The sequence below is a fragment of the Sturnira hondurensis genome, unplaced genomic scaffold (assembly GCF_014824575.4).
Source record: "Sturnira hondurensis isolate 20B ecotype Veracruz unplaced genomic scaffold, ASM1482457v3 Scaffold0019835, whole genome shotgun sequence".
NCBI lineage: Eukaryota > Metazoa > Chordata > Mammalia > Chiroptera > Phyllostomidae > Sturnira > Sturnira hondurensis.
In genome coordinates, this window is record NW_028092466.1 from 3809979 (window position 1) to 3824817 (window position 14839).

At 49.2% G+C, this 14839-nt stretch overlaps 1 protein-coding gene across 6 annotated transcripts in view; it reads left to right on the forward strand.

Annotated features, from left to right (window-relative positions):
* PIK3R5 (phosphoinositide-3-kinase regulatory subunit 5) overlaps positions 1 to 14839 on the forward strand; it is a 66650-nt gene that overhangs the window by 35151 nt on the left and 16660 nt on the right. For all 6 annotated transcript variants that reach the window (XM_037028176.1, XM_037028179.1, XM_037028181.1 and 3 more), the window contains exons 2-5: positions 6661 to 6776; positions 8623 to 8723; positions 10661 to 10729; positions 11495 to 11633. In XM_037028176.1, the coding sequence (XP_036884071.1) occupies positions 6674 to 6776; positions 8623 to 8723; positions 10661 to 10729; positions 11495 to 11633 (412 nt within the window). In that variant the 5' untranslated portion in view covers positions 6661 to 6673. The remainder of the gene's footprint in view (positions 1 to 6660; positions 6777 to 8622; positions 8724 to 10660; positions 10730 to 11494; positions 11634 to 14839) is intronic.

A 14839-nucleotide genomic window follows, 5' to 3' on the forward strand; every position in this document is an offset into this window, starting at 1 on the left:
AAAATTTTATATCTCAAATGAAATGTATCTTAATTAAAATGAATGATATTGTCAAAACCCCAGATTCACAAAATGGACACGTGAGGAATTTAAATACCTGAACAGCCCCAAAACTCCAGAAGAAGTTAGTGAAAGGACCCTAAAATGCACCTTGAGAAGTGGAGGCCGCTCACGAAGGGGAGGCTGAGGCCGGCCCCCACCTAAGTCAGGGGCCATGACCCCCCATCTGGAGGCTCAGTTTCTCCCTGGAGATTTGCCACTTTCCCACCCAAGCAAGTCACTGCACTGCGCAGAGTCTCCGATTTTTTCTCTGCCACGTAGGAGAGCGGCACTAGCTGGTGTCTAAGGTGCCCTCCTGGTCTCACAGGCTGGCGTGTGTATGTGTGTGTTTGTAGAATAGAAAACACTACTTTTTATGTCTCTTCAGTCTCTTCTGATCTGTGACAGTTGCTCAGTCTTCCCTTATGTTTTGTGGCCTTGACACTGTGATGAGTACCAGTCAGTCATTTTATAGAATGTCTTTCAATTGGGTTTCAAATGATCTTTTCTTATGCTCAGACTGTGATTATGTGTTTTGGGGAGCATCCCACAGAAGTGATGTCCTGTCCCTCGTAGAGCATCGTATCAGGGGATGCATCGTGATGTTGACCGGTCTTCTTAGTGGTGATATTGACTTTGATCGTGATGCTTAGGTGGTGCTGGGTTTCTCTACTCTGAAATTATTACTTTCCCTTTGTAATTGATCCATTGTTTGGGGGGAAGTACTCTGAGATTATGCAAGTATCCTGTTTCTGCTCAGATTTTCACCTGTACATTTTAGCATTCATTGGCGGCTCTTGCCTGCAAAACTATTTCTGTGGTGTTTGCCTAATGGTGATTTTGTATTTCTCTCATCCCTCCCACATTTATTAATTGGACTTCCTTTGTAAGGAGACCTGTTCCCTCTCCTCTGCTTATTTTATTTTTTTTATTATTTATAAGAATAATGTAGACTTTCGTTATTTATTTTGTTTGACAATCCTCATTCTTTTGCAAATATTGACTTATTTTCTGGCACAACAGGGTGCTCCAGGTTTGTCTCGTACAGTTCCTGCCCCAGGGCTAGAATAGCCATCTCTCTAAGGAGCCCTGGCTCCTTTGATTAGAGAGTGGTACTTACACACCAGGGTCTGGGCACTAGGTGTGCTCGTTGGTACTGAGACATTGTTGCTTCTAGGCTCTCTCAGCAGACAGAGCTAGAAAACACGTGCATGCATGTTAATCAAAGCATGTGCACATTTTTACTTCCATATATATCTGTCTGTATAGACATTAAAAATCATGAGTTCATACTCATTTCTTCAGTTCCAGTCTAATACCATAAGATTGGTTCATTCTAGGTTTCCCCTTTTTCCTTATTTGTGACTTCTTTCTCCAACAGTGAGAAACTGCCTCTCATCATCTGTGATAGATTTGTTGTTTCATTTCATCCTAGCACACACATAAAGAAGTTTGAGGATTTTTGTGTAGCCCACATCCCTATGAAAACAGTATTTGTGTATAGTTTTATTTTCTTTAGCCTTATAGTATCCAGTCAAAAGGATAGTTTCCAAAGTTACTCAGGTTAGTTCTTGCACTTCCCATCCCTTCCAGCGTGGTATGTTATTTATAACACAGGTAGGTGAATTTGTCATTGTTGTATTCCATCGTTTGCCCTGCCCCCACGTCCTGTTCCGTTCGCCTTAGTTATTTCATTTGGGGCACGCAGAGCACGGCTGTGGTCCCGCGAGTCTGAACAGTGCGTAGAGGCCCCCTGAGGGAGGCATCACTCCTCCCCACCTACTGCCAGCCCTCTGCCCCCCTTCCACCCCTTTCTCACCCCAGTCTTTAGATTCTGGTATGTACTTCTGGTGTTGGAAATGAGAATTTCTTTAATCAGGTCTCACAAGAGATTCTGCCCTCAGCAGTTATGCGGGAGGAGTGGGCGCAGGAAGGGATGTCAAGCCCCAGGGGACAGAAGGAAGGGGGAGAGGGAGGAGTGATCGGGACTGAAGCAGACGGGGGTCACACAGGCCTTCGCGTCTCTGTCCTGTGCCCACCTGTGGGACGACGGCTTCAGAGCACGGGTCTGTTCAGAACCACAGGGGAGCAGAACCGGGTGCCCACCAGAGCCCGGAGGACCATGCTTCCCTCCCTGAGAGTCGGGGGCCCTCCACTGTTGGAGACATTCCCCGAGGAAAGACACGCAGGCTGCCTTAGGAAGCTGGGCCCAGGCACATACCGGCCCTCTGACTGGCACTTTAGAAAAGACGACCCCTGGTTTGCATGGCCCTGTCCTGCTCAGGGTCCCCAGTAAAGACTTTCCTGACTGGCTCAGAAGAGGAACTTGGAGGTGGGGGCCAGGGCCGTTGCTGGGTGTTTCAGCACTGCCCCACGGCAAATGTGGGGGCACTCCCATTCTGGCCGCCACTGGATGGGAACTTCAGTGGGAACTTCACAACGGGAGCTCCTTTTGGCAGGGCGGAGAGCAGGGACGCGAATGGAGGGCCAGGGGGAGCCAGGCCTTGCTTGCTGGTCCTTTGAAAAAAGGCATTATCCCTCTGGAGAAAGTGATGCCACTTTCTTCCCCCTTCATCTCTGCCCCAAAGCCACTGGGGTTCTGCTGACAAGTCACACGAAACAGCTGATGACTGACTCATAAGACGGAAATGAGAGTGCCAGAGGACCAGGCAGTGAGCTGGGTTAACCCCCGGGGCAACTTTATTGGGCATCCCGACTCGGCCCCCTGCGCCTTGGGCAGGTCCTGCCTTTGAGAGAATCTGGGGGCAAGCTCTAGCTGGCCTCTGACACCAGGGAGGCTGGCATGCCGGGAGCTCTGCCGGTGCCCATCCATGGAGACGGCCTTGGTGCCCTCCTGTGAACAGCCAGGGACACTGAGGCCAGGAAATGGGAAGGTCTCAGGCGCCCAGGCGGAGAAGGAGAGAAGTGCAGGCCAGCAGGCATGGCAGGGATGCGGGAGCAGCCTTTCACCTCGTGCAGAGTGCTGTGTGCCAGCCTCTGAGGGTGGCGGTGAGGCCGAAGGGGTCTTGGCTGAGGCAGTTCATTTGCGTCTTGTGTTGGTATCCATTATAGTGACACCACAGAGCAGGGTGACTCGTTTTTACCTCATGACACAGTGGACTTGGCCACTGCAGCAGGGCTGGGCAGAGGGCGCCCTTAAAACCCAGTTCCCCTGGAAAGACCCAGAGGTCTCCAGTGTCTCTAGTCCGAGGCCCCGTGGGCCACTGTGATCACTGCCCAGGCCAGCCAAGAATGCCGCTGCTGTGAGCCCTGGTGCTCAGTTTGGAGGGTGACAGCAGTGTAGACAGACATGGTGGCCTCAGGATTCCCAGCCACTGGGAGTGTGGGTCACTTAAAGCAAGATCATGTCATAGTTAACTGAGGCTTCACTTGTGTGGTAGGAGCATGGATGGGTTATATTTTTCTTCTGGTAACTGCATTTGATGGAGTGGGAGCAGTCAGAGCCAGGCCTCCTGGGTTCCTCTCCCGGCTTTGCCACCTCCTAGCTGTGTAACCTTAGGTCCGTGGTTTAACGTCTGTACCACAGATTTTCCAGCTCTTCATCCTGCCCCCACCTCCAAAGGTGGTCCAGCCTTCAGGCCTCTACTGCTAAGCTCCCCTTACCCTGCTGGCAACCCCCCCAGGGTGAAGTATCAACAAAGCAACTCAAGTCCAGCTTTTGTTCCTGGTATCTGCCACCTCCGCACCTCCACGTATGCACACGGCGCTCACATCTTTGCCTTGGCCAGCAGTGGGCTTGCCAGCTGCCCCTCTGCCCCTCCTCGGGGGGAGCATGGGGGGAGGCGTGCTGGCCTCACGGGGAGTGAACTGAGAGTGGAAAGGCAGCACCAGCACCTGGGAGTCAGAATACCGGATCCTCTTAAGGCCCCTCTGTGCTGGCTGACAACCTTCCTCTCTGCCCCGTGTTCTTGTACTGACAGGGCGGGGCGGGCGGGCAGCCATGCTGGCTCTGGACCGACGCCTGGCCAGCCCCCCAGTGTGGTTGCTGGCCCCCGTCCCTGACACTCACTGTGACTCCTGAGCTTCAGCATACAGGTTGTCAGGCACTGTTTGTCCTCAAAGTTGGGCCTTGACCCTGGTTTGGGAAGACGGAAGTCCTACTCGATACCCTTGTCTGGAGATACCTGTGTTGACCCCCCTAGAATGGCTCTGTCCCCAGGCAGCCCCTCTTCCTCTCTGGGTCTCTGCCTCCCCATCTGTAAAATGAGGGACTTGCAGGGGCTGATCTCCAAACTCCCTCCAAAAACCTGCCCTGAGGGAAGGAAATAAAACGCATCTAAGGGAAGAAGGCCTGTGGAGTTGAAGACCTGCGGAGGGCATCTGGGCCAGCTAGCCCTTACGTCCCACACTCGCCCTTCTGAGGCGCCTGGTGTCCCAGCTCCTCCAGCAGCTCTGTTAGCCTGGGTAGGACCAGGCTTGAGAGGTTCTTGTATTTGGGCCGCCACTGCAGGGGGGCAGAGGGTGAGCCCTGTAAGGAGCGACCATTCCCAGGGACACACCTCCATGCCAGAAGCAGCACAGTCTGGGTGGAGGAGGGCCCCCGAAAGCCTGAAACCTGCCCACCTGGCCCAGGTGCGTGGACTCGCTGCCTGGACTCCCTGGGAGGAGCCGGCAGACTCAAGGGCAAAGGCGGCCATGAAAGGTACTCTGGAAGGGCCCAAGGACATCTTCAGACACTGAGGTACCACTGAGGAAAACACCCAAGGTGCATGGTCCTGAATAACCAGTGAGAGATTTTTTTTTAAATTCCGTCTGCCACCTGAGTAGCTGGAAGGTGTGGGGCCAGGAGGGCTGGCCTGTGCTCCAGGGTCTCAGTCCTTGGCAGGCTCATTTCTTCATCTAGACCTTTCCACACGCTCTTCTTTTTCTGGACCATTCCCTTCCTCCCCCACCCCCGACTTTTCTCCCAACTGCCTCATTCATCTTAAATGTGCCTTCTGAGAGGCTTTGCTGACCTCCAGCAACCTAGAGTGGGCTCCCCATTTGGCCCCTCCCAACACCAGCCAGTCTTCACCACGTGACCACCTGTGATGGCCTCCTTTCTGGTCTGTTAAATCATTTTCCAGTGTCTCCGTCTCCTACGCAGGAGCCAGCCCGCTTCATTCAATGCTGTTCCTACTACCTGACACATAGTAGGTGGTCATTAAATATATGAAAGAACACATGCATGCAGACCCTTGCACCTGCCCAGGAACATCCCTGAAGTGACATGATGCTGGGAAAATCACAAAGGGCAGTTCCCCTGGATGTGTGGTTCCTTCCAGGTTGGGGGAGCAGGAGGACTTGCCTCCCCAGGCCTCCATGAGCTGGACACCTGGCCAGCTGCTGGGTCCAGGCTCGGATTCCATAGCTCTTTGCATGTCGTTTGCATGGCTTGGCTCTGAGCTTGGTGTTTCTGCTTGTGGTTTCCTGGTCTGTCCCCAGTGCCACCGAGCTTCCCTCTGTCTCCCGGCCTGACTGGCCCACCATGGCGTCTGCCTGGAAAAGCGAATGTGGCAAAATTCCCAAGGGAAAGAGTGGTTGTGGCCGAGACTGTTGTGATAGCTTCCGTGTCTCGGAAGCTTGCCCAGCACATTCTCCCCCAGCCCACGACAGTACCCTCGTTCTCCCGTTTTACAGATAGGTGAACTGGAGGTTCAGTAAAGTTAAAAAAAATTGTCCCAAGTCACATGGCTAGCAAATAGCACGGTCAAGATGTGGGTCCTAGTCTGCTGGCCCAGAGGCCTGCCTGAGCCACCTGCCGTTCTCCCCGAGGAGGGGCGTAACCAGATGCTGGGCTGGCCCTTCTGGAAGCTCACTGGCATTTCCCCCAGTTCCCTGTCTGGTGCTAGAACCCGTTCTTAAGTCCCCTCCTCAGTGGCCCTCCAGCCTGAGCTGGGCATCCCTGGTCTGTCTGAGGTAGGACAGGGAGGAGGCCACAGGGGGTCGTTGGGTAGCTGGTAACACTGCCAAGCCTCAGAGAAAGCAAAGAAAATGGCCAGAGTGGAGGGGAGGGCAGAAAAGGAACAGGAGCCTGTGGCCCAGACACCCAAGCGGAGGGTGTGGCAGGGTGGGAGTGGGGGTGAGGCGTGTGGGGCAACCCCCACCAGGCCTTGGCATTGGAGTGCCCTGTGCTGAGAGGGGCTTCTCTGTGCTCTTCTCTGCAGAACAGGCGTCCTGCCCATCCTTGGGGGCTGGGGGATGCAGGCCTAGAAATTCAGAAAAAGCCCCTGGAGCGATTCTGAGTTTTCCCTTGAAGTCCTCCTGGCCTGGCCTACTGGGGGTCTGGCCATGTCCTGGGCACTCCCCAGGCTCTTGGAGACACTCACCACTGCCAGGGGACAGGCACCTCTCCACTCCTGTCTCTGACCCCTTGCTTCCTGTAGCATCGTGCTATTGGGCTGCAGGTGCCCTCCTGCCACCCAGAGCAGCACCTCCAGGGGCCATTCCAGCGCTGGAGGCAGCGGTAAGCCCCTCGTGATGTGCCCACAGCACCCAAGCAATAGCAAAGCTGAGAGCACTGGGCTGTGAGTGCCCACTGTATGTGCCGTCTGCCCTCTGGGCCATGTGCTCTTCATACCTGGGGGCCTCCAGACTGACCAAAGTCCGTCTCCCATGCAGGCGATGACTCAGGATGCAGCCAGGGGCTACGACGTGCACAGAGGACCGCATTCAGCATGCCCTGGAGCGCTGCTTGCATGGACTCAACCTCAACCGTCGCTCCACCTCTTGGTCAGGTAGGTCTGAGAGAACAGTGCAGTGCTCTTAAAGCCCAAGGAAGCCTCAAGGGCTGCAAGGAGCACTGGACAAGCCTTGGAAGCTGGCAGATTCTGGTTCCAACTCTATGTGACTTGAGCACAGGACCTAAAGTCCTTGACTGGACCTCACCTGAGCAGGTGCCTGGCTCAGTAGCTGGTGGAGAGCAGGCCCTCGGTAGGCAGCAGCTTCTCCTTTCTCCCGTGCTGTCTTCCTCGTCCTTCTCAGGTCTGTATCTCACTTCCTTAGCATATGCTAGAAGCATAGTAGTTATCGAATCTGCTTAGAAATACCACAGTGGCTGATTCCAAAAGAGCAGCTGTGAATTCACAGACAGCTCTCTCTAGAATTCTGTTTACTTGGCTTCTAGTCCCTTTCACAGCCCCCTTGTCCTGTTCCCCAGAGAGTAAGGGACAATCTTAGCAGAGCTCTGGGCAGGGGGTCTCCATGGTCCATGCTTGCCCAGCACTGAGGAAAGAAGGTGACTGAAGGCTGGTGACTAGTTGCAGTAATTCCTTATGCTTATAAAGATTTTTCCTATCCCATATCTCATTAGCCTCCCTAACCTCCTCACGAGAGAGATACCTACTACTCCTTGAACATACCTGGTTCCTTTCTACCTCAGGACCTTTGCACTTGCTGCCTGGAATTCTTCCCTTGGAATCATGCACAGCTGGCTCTTTTTCATCCAGGCCTCAGCTCAAAAGTCACCTCCTCTGAGAGGCTTTCCTCGGCCTTTGGCATTAAACAGCTCTGGACTAACAGTCTGTCTCAGTGGCTGTGTAAACTCGTGTGAATCACTGAACCCCTCAGGACCTCACCTGCCTTGTCTGTAGAAAGGGAATAATAATAACAGGAACCAGCTTCCTGAAGGGAGGACGGGGGACTCAGTGAAGGTGGTGTATGTGAAGGCCGAGCACATAGTAGGCAGTCAGTAAGTGGTAGCATTTCTCTTCTTGCCTTCTACCCAGATTTCAATGGAGCTTAAGCTTATAGAATTGAGAGGGCCATCATTAGATAAACTGATGCAAAGTATCTGACTTTCACAATTTTGCAAAAACCTGTGACCACATGAGACACACGGGGAGGGGCTGCCTGGACTTTGGGAGGCCCCCACGCGCAGCAGGGGCCTTGGGGCTCCACAACACTCATGATCGGGCCACTTCTGCCCCTACCGCTGTCATTCCCACTACACACAGACACACTTACACTCACACACACTCATAGGTCTCTGTGACCACCCGTTTAGTTTTTAGGGGTTTGCCCTTGCTGACTTCAGAGAAAAAGGCACTGACAAAATAAGAAAGATGGGGGAAGTCAGAATGACAAAACACTCATTGTAGCTTTCAAAATGTGAGTGAACGTAGCTTCCCCTTCCTGGGCTCCATCCCAGGCAGGCCCGGGAAGTCCTGTGAAGTCCCACGAAGTCCCACAGTTGCCACAGCCTCAGCTTTGTGTTGGCTTGGGGCGAGGTCGCCCTGGCTCTTCTCCTTGATCTCCCAGCAGTCTCTGCCTCTGCCCGCTTGCCTGCATCTCGGAGGTTCCGGCACCTACTATGGGAACCCAGGCCAGGGTGCCCTCCAGAGACACCGGGACCAGAATCATGGCAGTTCATTGGCCTTTGAAGGGGATCCCAGCCCCTCTTAGTGTCTCTTGAGCTTCTAGGAATAAGAAACTTGTCATTGCTTCTTAATGGGGCATGATAGGGTTGAGTGTTGATCCAGAATTTTCTGAGACTCTTCCTTCACAAAGGGACGCTCCAGGGCAGCCCCAGGGGCCCCCACCGCTCCCCACCCCCAGACTGACCACTGGCCTCCCCCTTTGCAGCCGGGCTGTGTCTGAACTGCTGGAGCCTACAGGAGCTGGTCAGCCGGGACCCGGGTCACTTCCTCATCCTCCTGGAACAGATCCTGCAGAAAACCCGAGAGGTGAGGGCAGAGCTGGGACCGGCCTCACCGAGTCAAGAGAGGTCCTCGCAGAGTGCCAGTTCTGGGGCGCCTGGGCCCCCGCGAGCTCTCTGTTTCAGCTGTGCTTGCAAATTTCAGGTTTCTGGGAGGGCATGTGGCCCTCTCATTGAGAACACGTGGTACGTCAGCCAGCGTCCTGGAAGCTGCTTTTTAAGACAGACATTGCTTATAAGTTAACATATTGACCAGAAAGGACAGAGTGAAGACTTACTGAATTTCTTTCCTCAAAAAGATCCATAAAAACAAAGACACAACAGAGAAAACTGATTAGAGAGGTAAACTGAGACCTCCTCTAACAGTTCAGTAAATAGGCTTTTACGTCCGAGAGGAACAATGCGCTTATTGCTGAGTGAGGCTGGGCTTCCAGAACAGCTGTGAGTCCTTAAGGAGGATTCTGGCCTCTTGTAACTGAGTTGGGAAATATTTGACTTTCTCAGTTAGCTGACCCTTTACCTCCAGGAAGAAAGTGTTGGTTTATCAAGACGCCCGAGACCCCAGTTCTAGCGCCACCCTTGCCAGTGCCTTTAGGGAGCTGAACCACCGCCGCAGAGAGAGTGGAGCAGACGCACGGTCTCCTCGGGATAAAGGAAGGGAGGACTTTGAGTGTGAGCCCCTCGAGGTCAGAGGCACAGCAGAGGTGGAGGTTCTCCCTGTGTCTCCAGCCCCTGAGTTCTGGGGTGCGCTGGGAGACCCAAGAATTCTAATCGCGTGTGTACAGGTAGGGACACGGGGTGGGGAGTGAGCTCTGCCAAAGAGACAATGCACCAAAGAATAACTAGAGCTTGTAAACATATATGGAAAGATGTTGCCCCAGTGGTAATAAAATAAATGCAAATTTAAACCATACTGAGACACACTTTGCCTAGCAAATTAGCAAAAAATTGTGAGCAATGCAGAGAAGAATGTAATGAAACTGATACTTTCTTACATGGAAGATATCATAAATGGTGAAATCCTATGGAAGGCACTTGGACAATATGTTACAAAGATCATAAATATGTCAATAATCTTGATTGATTGATTCCACTTCTTGAGCTCTATCTTAGATAAGTCATACAAATCATAGAAAAAAATTTCTCAAAGGTTTTTATTGCAAAAGTAATTACAGTAAGTAGCAAGAAATAATCTCAAATATCTAAAATGAAACTAATAAATTATGGAAGCCTACCAGAAGGAATATTATGCAGCTAATAAAAATAATAGGTATTATCCAAAGGTATTAACACAATTTAGTATATAATAAAATTACATCAGTAATATTTATTAAATGGTTTAGGGGAAATTGATTAAACATTTGAAAAAAACAGAGTGAGAATCCTAATTCATACCATATAGCAGATGGAATTAGAGGTGTATTAAAGACTGAAACTTAAAGCTTCAAAGAAAATATGTAATAAGAGTATTCGCACAATCCTTGCACAACAAAGCAGAAATCCATGAAAGAAAAAAATAGCAACTATAATTTATAGACATCCAAGAAGTTCATAATTTTAAAAGACAAACAACAGACTGGAAGACATATTTATAATATAAATAATGGGTAAATGTACAACCAGGAGGGGAGCAAAAGGTGGACTTAGAGACCGAGTAACAGAACAAATTCTTTTATAACATTGTAGGTAAAAGACATTGTGAGTACAAATACGCACACCGTGGTTATAGCTCTGCAGAGGGAGCACGCACCCCGAGATGGTGTAAGGAGAAGCGTGTCGAAACGTTAGCTGTGGTTGAGTTTGGAAGTGGGGCACTGTGAGTGGGTTTTTTTCTAACATCTATTTTCCAGATTTTCGTCTTGTGGTTACATTGCTTTTCACTTAGGAAAGAACAGAACAAGAAAGCGCTGTTCTGTTCTGCACCCCGTGAAGGAGCCTCACCCCCCTCTCCTGTCATCTCCGCAGGTCCAAGAGAAGGGGACCTACGACCTGCTGCCCCCGCTGGCCCTGCTCTTCTGCTCCACTGTCCTCTGCGTAAGTTCCAGGCTGGGCCGGCTGGGGCAGTCGGGGGAGGAGACAGAAGAACAACTTACCCAGGGCAGGTGCAGCCCTCCCAACTCTGGATAAACACTGAGAGGGAAACTTTCCAGGGGTGACACTTGAGATGCCTGTCCACCTTCTGATGGCTTCAGACTGGCCATCTTGAGAGGTCCCGGTGACTCCATGCGGAGGCCATCGTGCCTGGCGTGTCTGGGCACCCACGGAGGAGCTGCTGCCACAGCCCGTGCGCAAGCTGTGAGAGAGGCCCTGTTAAGGAGATTTATGTCCATCTCTTTTTGTACCCCATTGGCCAGTTTTACTCGATGTCATGACTGCATGTTCTCCAGACCCGTGGCAGCAAGTAAGCCCATGCACACTGAGTCACTTCGAAGAATAACATTTCCCCGCAGTAAGGGTAAATGTGGTTTAGGCATCGAAGACCACTCCCCACAAGAGGCAGCAACAGCACAGTTTCAGATGACCTCCCGCTCCTCAGGGAGCTGCCCTTAGGGACCAGGTTACCCTTAGTGAGCACAAGGCTCTTCTAGTAGAGACGTCCCTCGGCTCCATCTTGCCCGTGTGTCACACATCCCCTGTGGGTTATTCCCTGTTCTTCCTGACCTTGTCCTTGGACATACTGCTGCCAGGAAATGGGTGCCCTTTATGGAACATTCCAGAAAAGTGGCAGGTTCTATTGTGAATAGCAGTGATCTTTCTCTCACCCAGACTTCTCTGCTTGCCACTTTCTCTCCACTCCAGACCCCACACTTCCCACCAGACTCAGATCTCCTTCTGAAAGCAGCCGAAACCTACCACCGATTCCTGACCTGGCCTGTCCCTTACTGCAGCATCAGCCAGGAGCTGCTCACCTTCATCGATGCTGAACTCAAGGCCCCAGGTAGGTGCTGAGTCAGCTGCACGTGGACCAGGGGTCATGCAGTCAGGAGGTCTTCTGAAACCGTTCTTCGGGTATGAGCCTCCTCACCTGTCATCCTTCAACTTGTCTCTGCCCATGTGTCAAATGCTGGCGCCCCCTCTTCCCAGTGCTGCGTGTACTGTATGTGCACCAACGCCGGATGCCTGGATGCAGGGACACAGGCTGTCAGTGAAGGAGGAATTCTTAGGGGAAGCTGAGCAGGGGTTCAGGGCAAGGAGACCCCACTGTGTGGCTGGAGCCCCTGCTCTGGTTATCCAAGTGGTCTCTGAGGCTACCCTCGTTTGTTCTCGTTGCCTCAGGAGCGCAGGGAAATGTGTGTGGGGGTAGATTGAGTTCTGGCCATGGAGGGTGGCTGCCGTTAGGAGTGGACAGGTTGATGGTTAATGGGCACCTTGACAAGGGTGGACAAGGGCCTGGCATTCGCTTTTCATGTGTGGGGTCTGCAAGTAGGAATTCTTGAGAAATTGTAGGTGCTATGATACCTATGAAAAAGAGATCGAAGAAAACTATCATAGAACAAGAGAAAACAGAGTCAAGTATGATTTACTGACAGGTACCCTGATATGAGGGCAATTCATCAATCACCTCAGTAGCCTAAAGTCAATAAGTAACTGAAAAGGTGCCTCTAAAACATTCAATAAAATTCCGCATCCATTTCTGATATTTAAAACCCCTCTGATATGTGGAAACTATTAATATATGGAGTTCTTAATAAGGCAACAGCCCACAGTGAAATACTAGAGGCATTTCCATTTAAGTCAATAACTTCCTCTTCATGCTTATAAATATTTTGCCTATGCAAAAAATAAAGGATATTTCCTTTTCCAGAGAAAATGAGATTTTAATGTGTAGAAATGGAACCACTGCTTGTTTGTTGAGACTTAGAGCGTCACACAGAGACCGTCGGGTCTGTGAGTGAGTCGCTGAGTCAAATAAGGGCCTTCGCCAGCAAGACATATGAAAAAAACAATTTACAGTAGCAACTAAAAATACAAAATGAACAAATTAAATGGGACTAACCTAAATAGAGAAAACAAATTTAACTGAGGATAAATAATTTAAGACATGTTGCTAGATTGAATCAATATTATAATAATATCAGGTCTTATGAAAATAAATGTTACCGTGATCAAAAGAACTACAGCATCTTTTAAAATTTAACAAAATAGATAAAGCCTATCTGAAAGAAGCAGCACTCTATGATAGTATTTATCTATGCATTTATTATATATTTTTGTATTCTTAAAGAAGAATGCGTAAGGCTGTTTCCTTACTAGGTCTTTGAAGGTATTCTAAGGCTATATATAGTTATTAAAATTATCCACTATTGGTAAAAGAATATATAAATCAATGGGATAAAATATAATAGCTAGAAATAAATCAAATATTTTAAAAATTATTATATAACAAAGTGGCATCCTCAAACAAGTCATGAAAAATTGATTATTTAGTAAACGGTATCAGGATAATTGAGAGGTCATAAAAATGAGTTAGAATTTTATCTCCAAAAAACAAAGTTGTGTTATAAAATAACTTACAGTAGGATTAAAGGTGTAAGTGTAGAAAACAAGAGCATAAAAGTAACAGAAGAAAAATAGGTTACAGGACCCTAGAATAGAGACAGAGTACGCCTGCAAGGCAAAAATTATAAGAGAAAAGGCGAACAGATAAGAGAGCATAAAATTTAAAGCTTTTCATATGGCAAATCCCACTCTAAGTGAAGGGTAAATGACTAAGAAAAATATTTTCAATAAAAATTAATAGTATTCAAACCCATAAAGAGTTTTTTTTGAGTTGATTAAAACTAAGCAAATAGTCCTGGCCAATGTGGCTCAGTTGGTTGGAGGTCGTCTGGTGGACCAAAAGATTGAGGGTTCAATTCCCAGTCAGGGCATATACCCAAGTTGCAGGTTTGATCCCTGGTCAGGGCACGTACAAGAAGGCAACCAGTTGATGTTTCTATCTGTCTCTTCCTCCCTTCCTCTCTCTAAGAAAAGCAATGAAAAAAATGTCTCTGGTGAGGATAAAAAATAAAATAAACAAATACGCCAATGAAAATAAGAACATGATTTAAGTACATCAAAAAGACTCAAACAGCCCTGGCTGGTGTAGCTCTGGATTGAGCTCGGGCCTGCGAACCACACGATCGTGGTTCGATTCCCAGTCAGGGCACATGCCTGGGTTGCAGGCCAGTTCCCAGCAGGGGGCACACAACAGGCAACATACATTGATATTTCACTCCTTCTTTCTCCTTCCTTTCCCTTCTGAAGATAAATAAATAAAATCTTTAACAAAAAAGAATCAAACAGCCAAGGAATACCCCCAAAACATTTGCCCTCACTAGTAATACAGAAAATGCAAAACTTAACAGTGAGACATCATTTTCCCCTATCAAATTGGCAAAGAAAAAAAAACAAGTACCAGTATTGTTCAGGAAAAGGAGGCTACATTCTCTAAAACATTAAAAAGAATATTCTTTCACCCAGCAGTTCCATTCTTAGAAATATGAGCAATTATGGGTATGCAAAGGTTTTCCTACAGGGATGTTCATCAATGCGCTCTTTCTAATAACCAATTTCAAAAAACCTAAATACTGACTGAATTAGGTTGAATATATTGTAGCAAATTGTTTGGCAAAATGCTAGTCTATTATTAAAAGTAACAGAAATATAATTACTGAGATCAAAAAATGTTGAGTAACTTGAGTTTTTAAAAAAGCAGGCCCCAAGTCATATGCATGTTGCAATCCCATTTTTTTCCTTTTAAATCCATGTGTACACCAGGCCCTGTTTAGTACTGACAGTGTTTACTTCTCCTTGTACACATGAAGCATACACAGAAGTAGCAAGTCTGATTCCCCAACAATTCATGAACCCTAGAAAGCTCAGGGCTGAAGCTCTGTCTGTAAATGCCTTCGAGCATTCATGCTTCGAGGGTTCATGCCTTCCTTCCCCAACCAACCATCTGATCCGTCTGCCCCGAGCCAGTCAGCTGTGTGTGCTACAGTGGAGCAGAGTGGAGACATGCCTACTGATTACATGGGCCTCACTGCATGGGAGAGGCTTGGGTGGAAGGATTAAGAAATCAGAAAGCCCCTGAAGAGCAGGTGTCAAACTAGGAAAGGTGCTTGTGCACATGGTGAATCGAGAACCTGCCAATCTAACTTT